Source organism: Tetrao urogallus (genome assembly GCF_951394365.1).
Source record: "Tetrao urogallus genome assembly, chromosome: 2".
NCBI lineage: Eukaryota > Metazoa > Chordata > Aves > Galliformes > Phasianidae > Tetrao > Tetrao urogallus.
Window position 1 is genome coordinate 93,865,072 of NC_136814.1, and position 23,088 is coordinate 93,888,159.

Sequence of the window (23,088 nt, forward strand, 5' to 3'; positions counted from 1 at the left end):
GCTGACAATGGGGTTTGCAATAGCAAAAGAGTGCAGAGTATCAATATAAGGAAGTGATGGAATATCTGGACTTTTACTCTGTTTTTCAGACTGCTCTGCAATGACTACAGCAAGATATAGGCCTACCTGGGACTTGGTACTTGACCCATTAGTGTCCTGCAAGCTCTGCCTTGGTGAATATCCTGTGGAGCAGATGACAACAATAGCACAATGCCAATGCATCTTCTGTACTCTGGTGAGTTTGCCTTGTTTTTAATTAGGCATAAAAAACAATCCGCAATTCTTAACTGAAGAAATTATATGCATTTTTACTGAGTGTGCTTCACGTTGAAGTGTTGATGTTACACTAGAAGTAGAATCAAAGAACCACCAAGGTTGGAAAAAGACTTCCAAGGTCATGCGGTCCACCTACCACCAGTATTTCTCCACTAAACCATGTCCCTTAGTACAGCATCTAAACATTTCTTCAACACCTCCAGGGATGGTGACTCTACTACGTCCCTGGACAGTCCATTCCAGCACCTGACCACTCTTTCAGTGAAGAAATTTTTCCTAATATCCAACATGTATCTACCCTGGCACAGCGTGAGGCCATTTGCTCTAGTTCTATGAGTAGATAGGCAGCAGAAGAGGCCAACTTCCACCTCACCACAGCATCCTTTCAGATAGCTGCAGAGAGCGATAAGGTCTTGCCTGAGCCTCTTCTTCCCCAGACTAAAGAATCCCAGTTCTCTCTGCTGTTCCTCATAAGACTTGTGCTCCAGACCCCTCACAGCTTTGTTGCCCTTCTTGAAGTATGTCCAGAGGCCTCGATGTCTTTCTTGTAGTGAGGGTCCCAATACTGAACACAGTACTCAAGGTGCAGCCTCACCCGTGCTGAGTGCAGCGAGATGATCGCTTCCCTGCCCTGCTAGGAACGCTGTTTCTGATAAAAGACAGAATGCTGTTGGCCTTGGCTGCCTGGACACACTACTGGCTCGTGTTCAGCTGGCTGTCAACCAACACCCCCAGGTTCATTTCTTCCACACAGTCTTCCAGGCACTTTGCCCCACACCTGTAGCGTTCTCTGGGGTTCTTGTGGCCAAAGTGCAGGGCCTCGCACTTGGTCTTGTTGGACTTCATCCCATTAATGGGATCAAGCTGCACACTTGACACAGAGACTAGCAAATAAATATCTCAGTTTTCCTATTAAAACAGTAAATAAAATTAACTTAGTGCTTTAGTGTATTGTTGTACACAGCTACATCCTTAGCCAGATTATTCACTTTGCTCTCTCTTCTATGTGTGACTTGGATTTTTTTGCTGTTGTTGTTTGTTTCATTTTGCTGTGAATTTGCCAGAAGAAGTAGAGAAGTGTCTCATATATTATTGATCTTAATTTTTATTCTATAACACTAGAATCATTTAAAGTTTGTTGGCTTCTTTTAATTGCTGTATTGCACAAATACATTCCTGGAATGGCTTTAAAGTGGAAAACACTGATGAACACAAATGTAATGTTTAGCAAGGATCATCCTCACAATACGTGAATATTGCTAATTTATAAACAGAGAAATAATAGTAAGAGTAGCTTCCCACCCCTAATGGTGATTTGGAATAAAAATATTAGATCCTTTAATTTTGTGATGACTGCAAGTACACCGAAAATCTTCTAATTGTTCAGCAGTGGAAAAATTGCAGTAACACCAATAAGAACGTAATTTCTAGGATATGTCTTATTCAAAGATGTTGAGCATCATAAACTCTTGAGAAACTATAGGTACAGATATGGGATCACCTGATTTTTAACTTGAAAGCTCTTTTCAGTGGAATTTTTCTGGTATTGGCATCAGAATTTTTAAGTGGTCTTTACTGCTTCTTTTCTTATCTAGAAGTATTACTTATTTTTTCATAATTTTTCTTTTTTTTCTGATGATGATTATCAAGAATTGCCAACAAAAGAGACAGCTCCTTTTTGTTACTGTTCAAAAAAGAAGCAATGTGAACAGCTCAGATTCTAATACATGTCATACTCCAAAAAATCCAAGTTGTCACAAAGAGCTTTCCCTTTGATGTTCCATGGGAAAAGAGATGAATACACAGGCAGGTAAACAGATGAAGTCTGTTGTAAACAATATTTCTGTACAATTAAAAAATGAGCATTGCTTCATTATGCACTTCTGAAAGAAGTGTTTACTCAAGCATGCAAAAGCATATAAAATAACAGGCTTCACAAAAAAACAGACTGTTGGACTTCATGAAAACTGTTCTTTATTGTACAATGGGTAGTTCTGGTATTTACAGCTGAGTTTTCTGTGTCTCTGTTTCCTGTGTAGAGAATATTTTATTTTCAATAATTTTTCAGTAACTCTTACGAGGTAGCTGAAAGGCTTCATTGTCAAATGCCTCTTCCGCACCATCTTGTTCCTTCTGAGGTTTGCTGCCATCCCTTATCTTCTATTTCGTCTGCTTACTTGCTCTTAGTGTCATTTTGGAAGGTATAACCTGTTACAGATACTATGATGATAAAGAATCACAGAATCACAAGGTTGGAAACGACCTGCAAGATCATCTAGTCCAACCACCCTCCCATTCCTATCAGTGCCACAAGCTACTAAACCATATAGTGAAGTATACACCATATAGTGAAGTAACCTTCACTAATAGACCAGGTTCTAAGAGCAGGCTAAGTAAACTTACCATGTTAAAATTAGATTCCTGTATTCACCTCTACTCAGCTGGAATGATCATTTTTAACATCCTTATTTGATTGTTTTGAATAGTTAATTCTGTTTTGACCTTTTCAGGAGAACAAACCTATCTTGTCTACCTCAGGATTTGTACGAGCTGATGTTTGAGTGCCCTGAAAAATTTATTTGCCCCAAGTTGTCTTGCAAAGTAAAAGTAAAATAAAGTTACCCTTACTTTCATTGGCTGAGGATAGGAAATCAATTTCAGCCATTTGAAGGGGCAGACCACTGATTTGGGCAGAACAGGAATTCAGAATGATGGGAACACAAGGCCTTCATCTCTACCTTCTGGACAACCTAAAGGTTAATAAGTTTCCTATGAAAATATTTCCGTAATTAGTCAGGCCAAAGTCTGTATAACTCATGGTGAAGGAAGAAATTGACAGCTGTGGTGTTCTTTCATGTTTCTGGAAACCTGATATTTCTGGAAATCAGGGTAGTCCTCAATATAAATGGTGAAAACAGCCAGATTATTCTTTCACATTCTTTCACATTTTGTTGCCATGTGACAAATGGTAGCAGAGGAAGATTCTAACAGAGTGGCATCCAACATGGAAGTGTGTATGAAATAAAAGTGTGCAATTAAATTCCTCCATGCAAGAAAAAGAAATTACTCTCACTAACATTAATTGGTGCTTGCTGAACAGTTCTGGAGAACGAATAGTAGATATGAGCACAGCGAGGCAGTAGGTGGTGTATTTTAGCAGTGACACTGTCGTAGCTGTTGTGAAACAGTGAGTCACCCTTGCTGGTGCAGAGTTTGGTTTATCAGATGATGTTATTGTGCTCTTTGTAGCTGTTGTACTTACCATGGAAATAAGTAGGAGGCATTACTTTCAGAGCAACCCACATAATACAAAATAAATCTAACAAAAATGAAGTGATTGTGTTTGCTTTATTCTCAATTTCCATCTATAAGGAGATGAATGTTATCATGAAAGCTTTCTGAGCAAAACATGCAAAATTAATTACTTCTCCTGGGAAAAGCAACAGCTATGAGACATGCGATCTTGAAATTTAAGGCTACCTCCTGTGTGCTAATTTATAGTATGAAAAAGTGACTTTAAAATGCTTTAATGTCTTACTTTTTTGATTCAGTTTAAAAAGCACACAAGATTTCCCCTGTTGACCTGATTGCAAGAGGACAAAGATGTTGACAGTACTCAGAAAATGAAGAAACAAAAAGCTAACAGCAGGCAGCTTATTTTCCTTTTTGCTCTCTAGACTTTTGTCTCTCTGATATATCAAACAGTCAAACAACAGGTATATTCCTAATGGATGCAAATGTACAAAAACCTGAGAGCTCAATAGCATTGTGTGTGCATTAACAATCATAACAATAAAAAACCATGATGACTTATTGTACTAGTAGCCACAACTAGCAAAATAATACAGTGGGAAATTGTAGCTTCTCTGAATCATCAGCTCAGGAGTGGCAATCTGCTCTATTCGACCCAGCTCCACCAGAGAGGGAGACCCCCATTCTATCTTTCTGAATAGCAATTTTGTGTTATACTGTATAAGTGTTGGCAAGACACAATCTTTACCACAGAGCTTCTTATAAGGGAGTGAAGGCTTGCAGACAGAAATATTACAGGATTGAGGAATTTGCATGGTGATCTGAATTCTGCCTACAGGCCAGTAATGCTGCACTTAAAAGGTCTCTGTGTAACATTCTGTCTCAGCTTGCTGAGGTTTAGACTGAAGGCTCAGAGTCAGGAGCAAGAGTTGTGGCAAAAACAGTTTTCATACTTCTATTTGATACTTCTTGTTCTTTCTCTCCTCCTTCATATCACTGCAGAGGTCACCGTTTACCTCCAGTCTTTGACATAAAAGCAAGAAGCCAGAACAAAATTACAAAATTGTATGTGTGTATATATATATATGTATATATATATATATACACACACACACAAATGTATGTATGTAGTATGTACACACATATATAATCTCTCTGTACATATATATCTATATAGAGATAAAACTTGGTCTATCAAGATCAAAACCCTGCAGGCCAAATACTTCACCAGGTGTATTTCTACTTGTCTTAGTACAGTCTACTGAATCTATTATATGTAGAGTATGTCCAAAGTATGTAGATACTGCTCCAAAATCCTTTAGTTATTATTTAGCCTTTGTCTACTTTCTTAGAGGAGGTAGAAGGGGAGCATGTTTAGTCCATTTGCTGCTTTCAGTTCTCACCACTTTATGATCTATGTTGAAATTCTTGTGTGTTTTATGGGACAGGATGTTCCCTTGATACCTTATCAATTGTATATGTACTTAAGTTACAGCTGGTTTTGTTCCAGTTAATAAGTTAGCTGCTGAGATCTGTTTCCAGGTTGCATTTTTTAAATACTGTATAAAGCATACAGATAATTTTAAATAGTGTTTCAAGTACAGTGATGCCAGCACTTTTTCTCAAGCCAAGCTAAGATCCTCTTGACTTGATACGAGACAGTTCAATTCTATTCAAGTTTTTATGTAGTACTGATCATACTGGTAATAATGGATTCATTGCTTTTCTTTCTCAATTTAAGAAGAAAAAATTCAAGTGGGGAGTTCATGGAAGCAAGTATCTTGAAGAAATGCAAAGCCTGAAAGAGAGTTTGTCTTTGTTGATGGAGAAATCTGTTTTAATCACTCATCTGCTAATTTACTACCAGTGGAAAGGAGGAGGGCTACTCAGATGCAAGATACAACCTCTGCAATTAGAAAATAAAACAACATCTATTTAAGCCTTACCTTCTGCTTCCATAACTGCCTGTGACTGTATTATAAAACAGGTATAGCAGTATTAATTTCTCTGTTAGTAGATACTCATACCCTGATTCTTATCCACAGTCTCACCTTAAGCCACGGAGACAGCTGGTTCATCTTTTCTGGTGCTTTAGGTGTCCCTCTGAGTTTGGCTTAAATGATTTGAATGTTTATTTAAGCATATTCTGTCTCAGGTAGCATGACAGTAGGTATAGTGATAGACTATCCTGCTATCAGTACCCCTCTTTAACCAGGATTACTCTATCTGCCTAATCATGGCTGTCTGTACACACCAGTTTAATTCTAGACATTTCCCAAACTGAGCTCCTTGGTAGGATGAAGACCTGAATGGAAGACCTATGAGCAACAAGACAAACATTATTAAGCTGCCTGTAAGTGGCAGCAAGCATTATTTTTTTAATTCCATTGGACTGAAAGCACAAAGAGCATTACTGAATTGCAGTAAAATGCAAAGGTTACTCGGTATTCTCCCTCACTCCAAATGAAGCAGTTTCTGCTTTCCCCAGGCAGTGAGGATACCAGGAGAAGAGTGCATGAGAGCCTGGCTGCCTTCCCAATACAGCTAAGGGAGCTGCCCTACTTGCTTTGAAACAGGAGGAAGGGGAAAACCAAATGGTTTGTGCCATTTTTATAGAGCTCTGGGTACTTTTTAGCAGCAGTAACGTTTTCCCGTTTCGCACCAGCTTCTGGCAATGCTTAGAGCTTGCTGCTTGTTCTCACTTCCCTGAAACCTTAACAGAAAACTGATACCAATCTTAACACGTGGTGCCTCAGTAGAGGCTTTGTGATCACAGGTCATTGTGTTTACATAGCAGTTCACATTGCAGTTCAGGTTCTGGCTCACAGGTGCTATGAGGACAAAGCTCCCTGCTTTAATAATGAACTGGCCTGTTTGCACAGTAAGGTGCAGTTGGGAACTGCAGAGCCCTAAGTGAAAGCTGGGCTTGATTAAGAACCTTCATCTCTCCCCTCTCTAGGGTGATTTTACTGGGCAAGATAAACATTAGTTGTCTTTATCAAGATGTTGTGAAAACTAGTTTCTTATTGTTTGGTTACTGTTTTGCACGTGAAAGGGAAAGTTTCTTTGCTGCAGGGGTATTGGCCTCCAACTCAAAAGTACTCATTCTGTTCTGAAATTTTAAAAAGGAAAAATAAAACGTAACTTCTCTCATGCAACTGTATAAGGGAAGACTGTTTTCTGATACATATGCATGGCCATACAAAAAAATAGTTAAGAATGTAGGCAGCTGTAAGTCTTCCTTGCCTTCCCTTTTTCAACTGAGATATTCAGCTGGAAACACACAGCTGTTTTTCAGTTTTATGTAGTTTCTGCTACTTGGTCCTGCTAATGATCTTCCCTAGACATCACTTGCTGTGCCTCAATATTAGCCTTATTCTAATGACATTTGTCCTGCTGAAGAAGTCAACAGGATTTCTCTTTAAGAGATATTTCTCCTTGAAAATAGCTGCATCTTGATGATTCTATGTTCCTTATTGCTTCACTTAGTCATTTGTTGACTGATGGCAGTATAAGTGAAACTTCCCTGTCTTCAAATTGACACAGCTGAACGCTGGTGCAGACAAATGCTGCACCCCTTGACTAACATACATAATCTTTGCAAGTTGCTTGCATCAACTAAGCAGTGTATGCCAGTGAGTGTTTTGCTATTTGGGTGTACAGTCAGAAAGTATTTGGAAAGAGGCAGAGCTAATGCAGCCAAGTCTTCCCTGATGTCTGCAGGATGAATCAAGAGCTGTTCCTTTGCACTAAGCACAGTCACACTTGCACCAGTTGAATCTCTTTCTGGGCTGGCAGCTGGCTTGTTTCCTAGCCTGAGGTCCTCTCAGCTCATGAGAGCATGAAGACCTTTGGACAACAAATTTCATATCTGAGGGAAGGATGCCCAGGGAGTTTGTCCTGAGGCATGGTAGAACAGGTTGCAGGTATCTTCTCCAGACAAGCTATCATTTGGTCATTATCTATGGGCAAGAAGATGTGACTGAATTTAAGCTGAAAATATGGGCTATAGCAGGATGATATACTTTGGTACTAAGTAGTTATCACCTGTCATGTTTTCCACCTCTTGTGCTGGCCAAGGTTCATTTCTCAGCGCATGTCTTTTGACTGAAAAAGCAACCAAATTTGGCACTAGATATTTCTCCACTGCAGAACCATGTAGATTCTTGTATTAGAGTGAATTTTTGTGTGCTTGTGCAGCATGATTTTTGCCTCAGCCAAAGTAAGGATATAAAAAAGGGTAACTGGGCAAGAATGTTCCATTATTGCTTTCAGATATTCGATTTGAAGTACTACGTATCAAGTGACTGTTTTCTCATGTGATTTATTAAGGATGATGATTCAGATAAAACTTTAATAACAAATGCAATTTTGGTAGTCTGGATTTTTTTTTTTTTTGAAAGTAAATTCTTATCTCTGACACAATATCTAGGTAAGTGGAAATGATTTGTTAATGTTTCTGATTCTACTTTAAACTTTAAACATCTGTCTAATGTACATCTGTCTCAGATCTAAGAGGTTTGTAATGTTGCATATAGATTGTGTTCTTGGATTTGGTCTGTAACAGGTGACAGTATATCTAATAAAGAGAAAAAAATCACCTCTGTGCTTGTGTGTATGCCTTAGGGATATTTATGATTCAGCATACATAAATATTTCCTCTAAATCACTTGTCATTTGAATAGGATTAAGGTGATACTAAAAAGACAGATTGTAGATCTGCAATAGAGAATTGTGCACAAGGGAGCAGCAGTGCAAGAGCATTTTAAAGCTGAGCCTGTGATTAAGTAAGAATAAGTTTGGGCAGGATTATAACTACTGCTTAACACACACACACACAAAAGAAAAAAATACCCACAAAAAAACAGTAAGTTTGGAAGAAGCTTAAAAGCTCTCCAAGAAAACTACAATGTTTTTCTTCTCACATGTTTATGTTTCTAAATATACCGCTGCAATCTGACAAAGTATTTTTTTCTTTCCACAAAATGCTAACATTAAAAGCACTTTTTTTTTTTTTCAGCACCAGATTGCCAGTCTTGTTGCTTTTAGGAGATCTACAGAAACATTGAGAAATGTAACATATAGCTGTAATATATGGCTACTGGAATTCCTACTCCTCAAAAATTAAGGAAGCCTCAGGCTCAAACCTAGTGCAGTCATGATTCAGTCCTCTTCAGACAATATCCAGCTGTAGGCTGTTGTTTATTTTAGAGGAGTTTTTCCTTTTGGAACTGTTCAGCTTTGCTTTCCTTTAGACAATAATTTCTTCAAGGAAAATTTCTCCAGTTCAGAGTGAATCTTCTGTATTGACTAAAGGGAAGGAAAGCATTATTCCAAAGATAATAGCCACTATCTGAGACATGGGCACCCAAATTCATCTTTCTGCTTTTTACTTGTAGCAAACAATCACTCATTCTCTCATACCCTAGCTATCTCTCCCAGTTCCCTTCTGAGATTATTGCACTCTGCTTCCTATTTGCTATTCTAATCCAAAGCTAAAAACTAGCATTACATCACCTTACCCTGAAGACTTACATAGTGTCTACCAGCATAAATACCTATGTACCAGACAGATTGTGGAATTATGGAATTAGCACAGAGCAGTGGAATAACCTTGGTATCATGTTCTCTTCTGAGAAGAAAAGGTACCACCTTCCCGATATTCAATTCTGAGCAACATAAAGAAAAAATCCTGGGACGCAGAGTATAAAAATGTTACAAAACTGTTTTAAGTAATTGTTGAAGTGTATTTTTAATATTTCCTACTTATCAGTGTACCTTTATCACATGGATTTTAAATTTTGGTTCAGTATATTTTTAGCACAAAAAGATATGTAGCTACAAAACGGTGATGAATACTCCTCACTTCTTGTCCTTTCATATTTATTTTCTTCACTGATTATTAGGCCAAAAGAAATGATTATATTCACCTAGACTGGTGTCATTTGTAATGTAAAGCTTAAAATACCAACCAGCACTTCCTATCTCTTCCTGTTGTTAAATATAAGTTTCAATAAATATATGGGTGAGTGCATATATTTATTTTATGTATGCATATTTATGGAGGTTAATCTAATCCTATTTTACAGATGATAGAGATATTGCTGGACTCTTATTAATTTGGTCTAACTAATAATTGTCTTGGAAATGTCTTACTGTTCAGTATGAACTTTATTTTCAATGTTTTTTTCCATTTCCCTCTTTGCATTGGAAGTCAGGAGTACTAATTTTAGAATCAGAATTTCTGTTAAAAAAATAAAGCAGCAATCTCCCACATTCAAGAAAGCACATCAAACCTTGTGTCCCTGAAGTAGAATGCAGAACATAGAGATTGTCTGCTCAAAGTGAAGGATTGTTCTCCTGGCTGTTTCACCAATGCCATCATGCGATGATTTTTGTGAGTGCATATTTTGTTTTGGGATGGACTGTGGCTTAATGCCAGCACTAAAATAAATTTAAAGCTTTAAGAAATAAATCAAATGTTATGGTGATGATATACTTGGCTCTGCAATCCTGTCACTCTTTTCGGCCTTTCTAAATCCACTGACTTATTTATGAAATTTCCCGGATGACTTGATACTTATATGTGCAGCATTAGTATAGTTAGAAGTCTGCATTATGAGAAAATCCATGTAGCAACAGTTAAGGAATTAATACAGGATAATCTTCTTGCCTGCCCAACTCTCAAATGAAAAATGTAATCTTAAAAAGTCATTTCTTATTTCCTGTGATACTAGCAATAGAGTGTTCTTAATGGTAATCTTGCTATAATTTTTTGAAAAGCTGTGGTCCTCTGTTTCAAACAATGAAGTTGTTCACCATAAGTATTTCCAAATGTTTTTAATTCAGTGCATCTGTATTGCAAACTTACCTTAAAGACCAAGTGAACACTTTTTTTCCCCTCAAAGTAGGTGGTAGATTTTGTTCCATATGGGAAAAACAGAAGTTTTGTTCGTATGTGTTTTGATAGTTTTATCTTGGTTTTGAATGTCAGAAGAAACAAGTCAAAGCATCTTCATTAGAAATAGGCATAATTGATGCAGGAATTCTAAAAGAAAAAAAAAAAAGAAAAAAAAAAATCCAGAAATTTTAATTCTTTACATTGAGATTTTGCTGTGTCCTGTGCAGTTTAGTTTGAGTGAAATGTAGCAGAGTGAGATTATATGTTAAAGTCTGAAAGTTAGGGAAAGTTTAGATCCTTATAGGGCGCTTTGATCTTTACAGCGTTGGACAAAGATGTTCAGCTCTAAAGCAACAGCACCTCAGAGGTCATTGTGATTCTACCTTTCTGAGCATCGCGGTCCTTGATGTACAAAGGTTAGAAGTGCAATTCGTTGGGCAGAGTCTTAAATATCTGGCTGTGCTTGGCAGCTTCAGATGGGAAATTGTTCCTTTATTTAGCCCTCTATCGCTGAAGCAAAGACAAAAATAAAATAAAATGAAGAAGTATACCTTGCTTATTTTGGAAACTCATAGTAAACCTGAGTTGGGCTCTCAGTTGGTCTTTGTGGGAGAATGGGTTTAGACCTAAACTCCTCCCATGGATGCTATCCAGCCCTTTGTCAGGGGAACAGCAATGACAAGAGGATTCTTAGATTACCAGGTGGAAGACAGTCACTGAGACACCAACTGGTAAGAAAGGACAACAGTGATGTACAGAAAAAGGACAAAGTAGGAACACACAAAGAGTATGCAATCACAGGGAAAAGCACAAGTGTATTGCTCAGGGGAACTAAGCGGTCTGCTCTTACTGATCTTATGCTGTTTGACAGCAACTGAGGCATGCAATGAGTCTTGACTTGCAGTCTGAAACATGCTGTGCAATGAGATGCAGAGCTCTTGGAACAGCTCCAGAGGAGGGCCACTAAGATGACCGGAGGGCTGGAGCACCTCTCCTATGGAGAAAGGTTAAGGGAACTGGGCTTGTTTAGCTTGGAGAAGACAAGGCTCTGGGGAGACCTCCCTGTGGTCTTTCAGTAATTGAAGGGAGTTCATAAACAGGAGGGGGAACGGCTGTTTATGAGGATGGATAGGATAGGGTAAGGGGGAATGGTTTTAAACTGAGATAGGGGAGATTTATGTTACATATTAGGAGGAATTTTTTTTCTCAGAGGGTGGTGATGCACTGGTACAGGTTGTCCAAGGAGATTGTGGATGCCCCATCCCTGGAGGCATTCAAGGCCAGGCTGGATGTGGCTCTGGGCAGCGTGGTCTGCTGGTTGGTGACCCTGCACATAGCAGAGGGGTTGAAACTAGATGGTCTTTGAGGTCCTTTTCAACCTAGGCAATTCTATGATTCCATGGAAAATGCAAAGATTTGTAAAATGGTATAGATCTGTATACTTCAATTTAGTAATCTCCTGGATTGCTGTCATAGCATAATGACTTCTTTTCTCCCCTGAATCATTCAGTATGCTTACAATACGTACACTGGACAGAAACGTATGCCACAAACACCTGTTTTTGCAGCTGTCTTGTAAAATACAGTAGTTTGACTAAAGAATATCATAAAAGGACATGTTTTACTTCAGTATTCAAAAAGGAGTAGGAGTACATATGGTTTTAGTGATTACTGAAGCTACAGGAACAAACTACAACACACTTGATCCTTCTTCATGCTGTCTAAGCATGAAGACTGTCAGAGTACAGAAATTGAGTACAAAACTGAATGCAAAGGAAACATTTATTTTTATTACCTATTAATTCAGAGTAAAGATTTAATTTTTCTAAAATGACTAGTCTTATTTCGGCTTTCTTATATCAAGCTGTATATGTAAATAGTGCCATTTTTTAGCAGGTTTAGAGTATCCCTGAGTACGACTCAATTAAATATTTAGATACTTAATTACTGAAATACAAAGTATTTTAAAGAATGAAACAATTAAATTCAGTAAAAGTATTGCTCCAAGTATGAGTAACTCTCCCTTGACGTGTGTCAATTAAAAGAAAAATAAAGACACATATTAGTTTTGTAAGAGCCAGTCTACAAAAGGAAGGATATCTTGTTCATTTTTCCCTATTCTGTCATTATGTCATTATGTTCCTAATTTCAGCTCCCACTTCTCTGAGGAATTTTATGTAATACAGTCCATTTTGAATGTTATTTTGGGTGATTTATACATTTTTTTAATCATCATATATTTCCAGTACTGCACCAGTTAATTTTTTCTTGCTACAAGTGGCACGTTTTGTATCTGCTTTCATGCCACAGGTAGCCTTTGCTTCAAACTGCCTGGCAACCTCTCTGGATTACACCTTTTCTACCTGAAAAATATCTAGACTGGAGAAGTCTTGAGCAAACAAAATGTTTAATCCTCTGCATAATTGACTAATATTACTCCATGGCCTCAAGACAGCATCTCTATTCCCAGAAAGCACAGCATCATTAGTGCACCTTAGTTGGGTTCGTTTTGAGTATATAGTGCCAGTGCCACATCAGTGGAAAGGGAAAGCCTTGGACACTGCCTGTGGCAGGGATGAGCTATATCCTTCCTTGGAAGATGTGAAGAAAGAGAAACAAATCAAATGTGTTTTGGCGATGCTCCCAAACAGGCTGAGGGAATTAACCACATTAATGATTAATGATAGCAAAACTCATTCAGCTCGAAAAGTACTTTCTGTAAGTGCTAAGTGCTGGCATTAAAATTGTATGCGTTTTTGCTTTAATCCACACTTGGCATCTGCAAATGGAGGGGAAAGGGAAGAGCCAATAGTGTCATTATGGCATGCTAATACCTCATTCCAGCTGAAATCACAGCCTGCCAAGGCACGCAACCTAGGGCCTGGTTCTTGCAGAGCTCATTCTGCTGTCATTGCTGCTAGCAGTCCTCTCAAACCACTACACCTCTCTGCAGAGATAAAAGTGATATGTTGGAAACCTTTTGCAAGTCAAACATCTGCTAAATGAACTGTTATCTCCAGTAAATCCTTGCTTATAAAGATGTAGGCTCTGATTCATCACAAAGGGTTTTTCTAATGCATATAAAACTTCTAAAGATATCAATTATCTAGTCTGTTTTTCTTTTCTCCCAAAAATAGACCTGCTTTCTCTGTTGAGTAAGAGAGACAGGAAAGGGGAATTAGAAATGATTTGCAAGCTATCAAGGCAATGGCAGGTTGTCACCAGCAGAGCCATGTACCATAGCAGCTGAAATTATGTGGGTAGAAAGTGAAGTTTTTGCTGTAATCAGGATGTGAGAGGTAAAATCCAAAACAAACCACTAAGCTACATGATAGGTTCACTGAAAGAAGCAGCAAAGACATATTATGAGAGAGAACTGAAGATGGATTGGCTGAGTGAGTAGACTCAAGGCCTGGACCACAGCAGCCACAAGCCACATGCGCAGGGATGGGCCAAACACATGCCTTGTGACCTGGCTGCAGGGCAGAGAGTGCTTTGTGTGGTGAATTCCAGTGGGGAAAGCTGGGTTCAGCAGCGCTGACTCAGCCCTTGGCCTTTCCAGGCTTTCCACTGCTGGGCTTGTGCCGTATACTGGTACTAGTTGAACTCATGAGGTGTCCACCATGGTGTGACCTGCCCAGTGGCAAACAGACCCTCATTTGTTCTTGCTGTGTAGCACCAGGCTGGCTAAAGCTGAGGAACCTGCAGAGAAAAAGGTTTCTCTCCCTTAGCCTTGCCCTCACCTCCCTAGCAGGCATCCGTGTGCTTACCTTGATGGGAGAAGTATGGAGGTAGAGGGATAGATTTTCTTCAAAATTTAATGAGGGTTGGGCTTGACTTGCCCTTTTTCTAAAGTAATCCCCTGCCCTCTCTCTTGATGACAGTCATGCTATGTGCCAGTATGTCAGATGCAATGTTTTCAGTTATGACTTAGGTAAGGTGCTACGGTTGCTAGGAGAGAAAAAGTATTAGTACCACTAATATTTATTATTCGGTACCCATGGAAACTGTACTTCTTCTGGGAGTCCTAATTCTCACATTCTTGCTTCTTATGGAGCATGGAGACATACCATGAAGTTTACATAATTATTCTCTAGAAACAGAAGGCAGGATACATTCCTTGCTCTCTGGTGTGCTTGACAGACATCTATCTCTGGGTAGTTGCTGCCTACTAAGCTGTGTTGTGATTTCCCATCACACAAAGATTTTTGGAGCCAGGTTTTTACTTTTTTTCTCCTTAGCTCCCTGTTAGATTTGTCTCTTCCCCGCTACTGTTGCATTTTATTTTATTTTATTTTATTTTATTTTATTTTATTTTATTTTATTTTATTTTATTTTATTTTTATTTTTATTTTATTTTTTTTTTATTTGCTGCATATTTTAATTTGAGGAAAAATTATTTGATGAGGAAGTGAACTTGCTATTTTTTACCTGAGAGTATAACCACAATACATGCTGTGAGTACAGGCCGTGGTAGTAAAATGGACACATCAATATTTTTGTCAAAGAAGTTTATGTTCTTCAGAGTTCCAGAGGAAGAGTGTTAAAATACTGAGTGGCTTATTCTTGGTGGAATACTTAACTCAGTCTTTGGCTCTCTTACAGTGCCTAAAACAGTATGTGGAACTTTTGATCAAAGAAGGTCTAGAAACAGCAATCAGCTGCCCTGATGCTGCCTGCCCAAAGCGAGGTCATTTGCAAGAAAATGAGGTATGTTTTTATTGCAGATTGTTGGCTTTTTTCTTTCCATAATGTCTATATGTATCTTGCTCTTATGTTACAGCTGTCATTGTTGCCAGCATACATTTTTAACAATTCTCAAAAGGTCAAACATTTTCTCTCCATTTGTTGAAAATGTCCCTTCTGTTCTTAATTGGAAATTTATCTTTTTCTTCCTTCAACAGATTGAGTGCATGGTTGCATCAGAAATCATGCAGAGGTATAAGAAACTACAGTTTGAAAGAGGTAATGTATGTAACGCTATTCAGTGCAAAGTTTTGGGAATGGTATCACTCCTCAGCAACCCCAAAAATCAGAATCTGGTTCTGCACAAGATCATGTGCGTTAATTGCATGATTGTCAGAAAGAAAAAATGTATACATAGTTTCTGCTTTTGTTGGCGTGATGCCCATTGCAATGTTCTAGGAATAAACCAAGGAAAGAAAATTACTATGTATTGTGTTGCTGTGTAACTGAGGGAGGGAGTGACTTCTATTTTGAGTGTTGCTTGAGAGGTAGCCTGTTTCTTTTTAAGAAGCCACCAATATCCCTTATGCTAAAATCTGGTACATAAATATTAGGCAGTTATGTATGTAACCATAATATGACTCTTGTTAATTTTTATGAGATATAAGCTGACTGGCTCCCTTCAGTGATGTGGAACTGGGTGAAATCTTGTAAATAGTATGTGACCACAGAGAACTTAGAGTAAGGCTTTTGCTGAGGGAAGAACCCAGCCTAGAGACCACTAAAGTCAGTGGTGAGTTTTTATTGACTCTAGTGGGCTTTGAAATATGAAATAACTTACCAGTAAACAGCCTCCGAGAGAGGGATGAAAGTGGATAACACTTGTTATTCTTGTGGTTGTTAGTGCAGAAACCAACTGAAAGTATAATCCTACTGAGCAAGGCACTGTAAAAGCACTTTCTGATACATTATACCTGTATAGCTGTATAGTTATACAGGTATATAACTATATATAACTGTTTGTTAAGTACAACTGAAGAAAAATACCACATCTCATTCTCAGAACAAGTTTAGTTCAGTGAATGAAAATGAATAATTAATTCTGATGCTGGAAACCCACTTTACTTTGGTGCCTATTTGATAAGCAGGCAAGGTTTATGTCTAAGTGAGTAGAATAAATTAAAAAGCTTCCTTTGAAAATGTGTGGTTTTGAATGCCCTGCCAGTCAACCTCAGCTGGAATATATTGTTGTGGAAGGTGGGTCCTTTGAAATTTTTTCTTTTATGTCCCCGTCCAGAAGTGCTTTTGGATCCATGTCGGACTTGGTGTCCATCCTCCACTTGCCAAGCAGTTTGCCAGCTCCAGGAATCAAGCCCACAGAGTCCCCAGCTGGTCCAGTGCAAAGCCTGTGACATTGAGTTCTGCTCTGTTTGCAAATCTAATTGGCATCCAGGTCAAGGCTGTCAGGAGAACATGCCAATCTCTTTTCTTCCAGGAGAAACAAGGTAAAATATTGCAAAGATTCAAGTGTTTGGAAACAAAACACTGAATCTTTTAACAAATATAAGTATGAATAGTAAAGAAGCAATTTCCAGACATTTAGTTTAAAGATGTTTTCCTTCATCTAGTCATTTGGATTTTTATAAATGTGTATTCAAACATAGAATAGACCTCTCAGCTGCCTCACCCCTTGTCACCATTCCCAGCAAAGCACAAAGGAGCTCCTTCAACCTCTATCAACAGCTCTTTTGCCCCAGTGGGAAAAATTTGACTAGGATGTTGTCCTGATGAGTTCCTATTCATGTGCTCTTGTGTACGCTTGATTAGAATAGAATCTCTGTTAACTTCATGGAAAGCTAGAATGCTTGATCTATTTTCCTTATTTTTTTCATTGCTTTTACTTTTTACTTCATTCTTTACCTTAGGTAAAAATTAAAGTGAGTTTTCCTTAGTATTTTGGAGCTTAATGTGCCAGTAGCAGTTTGTGCTACCTGCATTTGGAGTTTCATACACACTTCATGTATTGAAAGCATTTTTCTGTGACATGGTTGCCTATAGTATGACTAAAGATTTTATGTCCTTTTATCCAGCCACTGATTAAAAGGCAATCAGTTGATTCCCCTTCAGTTAATCTTGTATCTCCCACTGGCAGTGGCTACAGGAAGTTACATTTCTCAAGGCATATTTCAGTGTTTGGCATGCATAAAAGCTCTGCAGGGTATAAAGCTACTTTGTGGAATTAAGTGTTCTTCCACTGTTTCCTCTTTGTTGTGCCCACTGCACGATGGAGTGTCCTACAGTTTTACATAGTGGTACAAGACAAGAAGAAGAGGTGCTGATTGTAACTTATGAACTATGCTTCATTAGGACACTGTTAGAGATGAAGAGATCAACTGTGAAATAACAGCATTCCTCAAAAATGGGTTTTGTTCTGGAGGGAAATTTCTAGAGAAGATTCTCAAGGAAAGCAGAAACATGCAATCTCAAGATTTTTTTGAAAAAGTAGGCATAACTTCTCAGCACAATTCTTAAAAATGCTTCTCTAAGTTCTCATGGCCCCATATCTTATAAGTTCCTTACTGTCTCCGACAGTTCCGTTTTTAAGATGGAAGAAGATGATGCTCCAATCAAGCGCTGTCCAAAGTGTAAAGTTTACATTGAACGAGACGAGGGTTGTGCCCAAATGATGTGTAAGAACTGCAAACACGCCTTTTGCTGGTACTGTCTGGAATCTCTCGATGTGAGTAGATGCACTACACTCTCATTCTCAGGATGTTAGAAGTTCGTTGTTTTGCTATCCAGCTGTCTCATTTATCAGTTAATACTAGATCATTATCTTCTGCATAACTTATTGCACTGGGACCCACCAGAGCTGATGCTGGTAATTTAGTAGAATTTGTATATTCCATTTTACTTGTCTGACCTGTGTGATCTTAGTATTTTGTCCATGTGAGTTAGTAAATAATCATTATGAAGTAAAATTTTGTGAAAATATTCTGTTTTCAATCTTTATGAGGCATTTATCGTGGGAGTTTTTGGCCTCTTTTTTTAATACTGCTTTATTTAGCACTGACTTTTCAATGTTCCCTTTCGTGAAGAAGTTACAGGATAAGTATTGCAGTGTTCTCAGTTCTGTGGAAGTTTAACAGAGAAACACTAGATTTGGTGTGTCACCATGCAGGGGGCTAGAACTTGGATTTGTTTACTGCTTATTGTTTCCATGGGACAAGAAATAGATCTCATATATCAAAAAGAATGCAATGTTACTCTGATACCAGGAATTTGTCAATATGTAAGCTGCTGCTGTGTTTACATTTTTTAAATCAGCCTGTTATTGTGCCTGAAGATCAGAATACATACAATATAGAACATCTGTTTCCATGTCATCCGTTCTATTTTATAGCATTGTTAACAATAGCAAAGGAAAAGTTTTAGACTCCCAAAAGCTACTCAAAGTGTTCAAATCCTATGGTTGTCCCGTTTTAATGTTTTACCAACAGACCTACAATTGCAAGCTTGTTAAATGTGCAGTTAAAAAGGAGTATTACCCTGGTATTTGGCTTGTTTGTAAAAGGATGGTAGGACAGATGGCAGAATCATTTCTCAAAAATCGGTATTGGCCTTACTTTTATTTTTCAATTAATAAAATAAACCAAGCTTGGGAAGCCTGTGGTACAAGTATTTATTCTCCTTTGTTCCTTATGTGTGCGTATATAATATGTATCTTGGACAGCTTTTCTTCTTGGATCCTCTTTCTAAAATTGATATCAGCATTAAATATTTGAGTTAAGAGCCTTTGAGAGAATAGATTCCTTATATACATTTAAGACTTCCTATACAAACCCATTTGTGAAGAGACTTAACTGTAAACAAAGGCACTTTGGAAAGGTTGAACCTGGTCATGTTCACTTTATCAAACTTTTACCTTCTTGTACAATTCCTGGTTTCAAGTTCTCAGGAAGTGGTATTCTATAATTTGAAGAACAGTTTGTACTTCTGTATATTGCCTACTTTTCTATTTAATATTTTGTAGGATGACTTTCTCCTCATACATTATGACAAAGGACCTTGTCGAAATAAGCTGGGACACTCCAGGGCATCTGTTATTTGGCACAGAACACAGGTAAAACTCAGATCTTTAAAAGCACTGTATGGATCTACAGAGAAACAATACTGAAACAGTGCCTTCCTTTGCCTTATTCATTTTAACATCTCACAGTAAAATTGTTCTGAATGGTAGCTAATGTCCACAGCAAGCTTAAAGAGGACAGCAGCTTGGAGAAAAACAGTTTGCTCTCCCACAAAGGACACCCTGTGGCAGAAAGCCATGGAAAACTATAAAGGATTACGTTTGCTGAAATAAGTAAAGTCCCAGTCCGAATCTGTTCTCAGTAAATGCGGTGGAAACCTGTTTTGCCAACACCCTACAGTCAGATGGGAAACTTATCCTCCAAGAGGTTTTTTGCTTCCAGTACAGAACTGGAAAGGAATAAGCCTGTGTATGCTGGATGTGGCTCTGGGCAGTCTGGTCTGGTGGTTGGCGACCCTGCAGATAGCAGGGGGCTTGAAACTAGATGATCACTGTGGTCCTTTTCAACCAGGCTGTTCTATGCTCAGTATCTTGCTATGGCTTCAAGTTGACTCACTCATGGAGGTTAGATAGAGCTTGGTAGTCTAGCGTGTAACCCAGTGATCTTATTAGTAGTTCCAAATGTGGATTCAAACTGACAAGTACAAAGAGTCTGAGGATACCTCTTGTAGTCTAGAATCAGTTTGACAGGACCCAGTGTGAATACTTGTAATAAAAGCACTGTCTGCACTACTTTCATTCATGTAATATAAATGCCAATGTGACTTTGTCTAATCTACTGCTGTAAATTAGGCAGTCATTTCAGAGATAACAGAACATCTAGGTATCTAATTCATCTCTTCCTAAATTAACTGTCTGCCAGTAAATATTTACCTTAGCTTGGGAGGAAGTAAGTTTCTTGAAGTACAGGTTTCTTTCTGTTTGAGAATAAACTGAATTCTGGACAAACAAATGATATGAGAAGGATCACAGCCTTCTCCCTCCGCAGCACTGAAGTTAATGTACGTAAGCTTTCTTTATATATCTGTAATAGAGGGGATTCACTCTATATTTGGAATCTGTTCTTTGCAACAGTAGTTAATACAAGTGTGATTGATTGACAATATGTTTGATGTTCCAGTCATTGTTGAGAAAAAAGAGAGAATTTTCTTCCAATGAGAATATAGTTCTGCTGAACCTACTAATGGCAATTCAGTGTTGAATTCATTTCCTTATGTTAAGTTTCTTTGAGTATTTATCCAAGGAAAATTGAAGTGCGACTTTGTTTTATTGTTTGTGGATTTTAAAAAAATGATATATTTCTTTAGGCCAGAAGGAATGGTTTGGTGCTGCATAGGGCAGTGACTTCTTCAGAAGCAACGGAACCAAGTGGAAAATGAGTAACCCTCAGTCAGCAACCTACTGTTAAAAAGAAATAAAAAGCAAACAAATAAACAACAACAACAACAACAAACCACCACAAAACAAACAGAAAATTCAAGTGAAACCTAGCCATGTATTTAATAATGACATGATGAGGCTGAAAGGAAGCTGTAAATAGGCATCTCATAAATATTGGCAGGTGTCGGTCCAGTCCAGTGACTTGGCATCTACCAGCGTGGCTCTATCTCACCTCTAGTGCACTTTATTGCATGAGCCACAAACAGATAGGCAAAGCCATACAGCTCATGGTTTGTGAAGATGAGAAGCTTTAGCTTTATTTTATGTCAGTAGCAAATGAATGCAGAGAGTAGTAAATGGAAGTTGCATCAGATTGTCAGCAATTCCAAAAAAGTAATGAAATGTGCACAGCACTAGAGCTGCAAAAGAAATTTCTCTTGGCAAGAGATTGTACTATTAGAATAAGGAGGCTTGATCCCCTTATGCCTAGACAGCCAAAGGCCGAAGGAAGAGCCTGGTGCAAGGTGAGGAGACTGACTTGGAGCTGCTTATCACTGCGCTGTTTATCCCACAGCGCCATCTCCTGCCACTGCCGCTCCAAAATGCCTCACTCATAGAACTGCAAGAGAGAAGTACCTAGCAATCAGCAAGAGAAATGGTGCATGGCGGGCAAAAGCACTCGTAAATCATCCCTTCTCTTCCAAGGCAAATTAAATATTTGCCAGCTAGTTGAAGTGGCTTTTATAGCCCTGGCTAGGAGAATTCTTAATGAGGACTGCGCTGTAATTTCATTTTGCCTTCTGTTTCAAGGAGTTGCTGGCAGATTAGCATTCCCCTCCTGCCTCCATTGTTCAAACTTATTCACAGACACTCTTGTGTGAATAAATCTAAGTGATTTTCTTCAATAATTTGCAGGCATACAGTTGCAGCTGTCTATGACAAATGAGAAACTTCCTCAAGCAGTGACCCTCTGCTTAAATTAAAAAAAAATAATAAAAAATACAAAATTAAAAATCCAAATTAAACTCTGTAGAGACTAATAGTTTGACATACTGAGAAGATGGATGATTTGATGTCTTCTGCCCCTTCTGTGAAGGGGATGATCAATAATGTAAATGTAAAAAACAAGTGCTTTTATGTAGAGTTAGATCACGTCCCCTGAAACAGCAGGATTAGCTCTGGTTTCACTGCAAAAACAAACAAACAAACAAACAAAAAGCATTAGGCATATGCATAGCTGGCCTTCAGCCCATAGTGTTTGTAGTCTGTGACTGGGATTTCCAAGCTTGTGTTTCTGCTGGTGAGAAGATTCTCCAGAACGACACCAGAACCTTAACTGCTTATTTTCAGAACTTTCTCCAGGAAAAGAGAGGAGCATCTCAAGTAGGAGCCTGTCTTGTAGTCTCGATCATGACATTTAATAGGCTTGATTCAAGAAAAAAATGCCTAGTTAGTTGCTTCATTAGCTATTCCAAATGCAACAAAAATAAAATAGGCAAATAGCTGTTTGTCTCACATTGTGTGATGGAGCTGAATTCTGCAGCATGGTTCTGACTGTAGCAACAACGCGTGAACATTTACTCTCTTGTGCTTGCTGACTTGGGGAGTTGACTATAGTATACACACAGGAAAAAGCTGCAGCTCTGGTGAGGCCAGTGGCAGTAGCTGAGATCCTTCCAAAGGACACTGATTTTGTACTGATGTCATCAGAATCTAGACAGGTATCATCCCTAACAGTGCTATTCCTTTGTCTTGCAGGTGGTTGGAATCTTTGCAGGATTTGGTCTTCTACTTTTGGTGGCCTCCCCTTTCCTTTTACTTGCTACACCATTTGTTCTGTGCTGCAAGTGCAAATGTAATAAAGGAGATGATGACCCTCTACCTACCTAGACCAAGGGAAGATTGGACTCATCACAACATGTATTTTGATTTTATTATTGCTGTTGATGTTTCTCTCTTGCACTTACATTGCTGTAGCCTTACTTGCCCTGTTCTGCTTATCATTGACTCACAGTCTTGGTTCCAGGAACTGTTGCATAGATCAAGTGGTAATAGACAAAGACAGTAATGAAAGGCAAGTTTGGTGCTTAAGGGAGACCATGGACCCAGGTAGCTATCTGAAAGGAAGAGGTGATATTGCTAAAACATAATGCAAAAGGTTTCTCTGGCCCTGCTGGAGGACTGGGAACTGTGCTGAATGACTTCAACAGCACAAGCTAACAATGCATATAAATCAAAACTCTCTGCATATTTGTTTGCTTCAAAATTTGATGTCTTATTCCTGTGTGTATGTAAGTTGTCTATCATTTTAATTGGATAGTCAACTTTTTTGTGACTTTACCATGTTTGTTATATGTTTTTGTTAATGCTATCACACCATCCTTTTTAATGCATATTTTTGCAAGTATAACAAAGTCAGTAAGGTGCATATAGGCCATCCAATGCCTTTCTAGAAGTATGGGGAGGGACTAAGGGACAAAGTTAGTCCTGTTGCCTTCCTGGA

General features: G+C 38.4%; 1 protein-coding gene across 1 annotated transcript; it reads left to right on the forward strand.

Annotated features, from left to right (window-relative positions):
• Nucleotides 1-94: 94 nt before the first annotated feature.
• RNF144A (ring finger protein 144A) lies at nucleotides 95-22,475 on the forward strand (the record flags this gene model as incomplete). Its single annotated transcript, XM_079550043.1, has 7 exons — nucleotides 95-235; nucleotides 15,035-15,139; nucleotides 15,334-15,394; nucleotides 16,413-16,620; nucleotides 17,708-17,855; nucleotides 19,149-19,238; nucleotides 22,344-22,475. The coding sequence occupies exons 1-7, from the start codon at nucleotides 101-103 to the stop codon at nucleotides 22,473-22,475; spliced, it is 879 nt and encodes a 292-aa protein (XP_079406169.1). The 5' UTR covers nucleotides 95-100.
• Nucleotides 22,476-23,088: the final 613 nt, after the last annotated feature.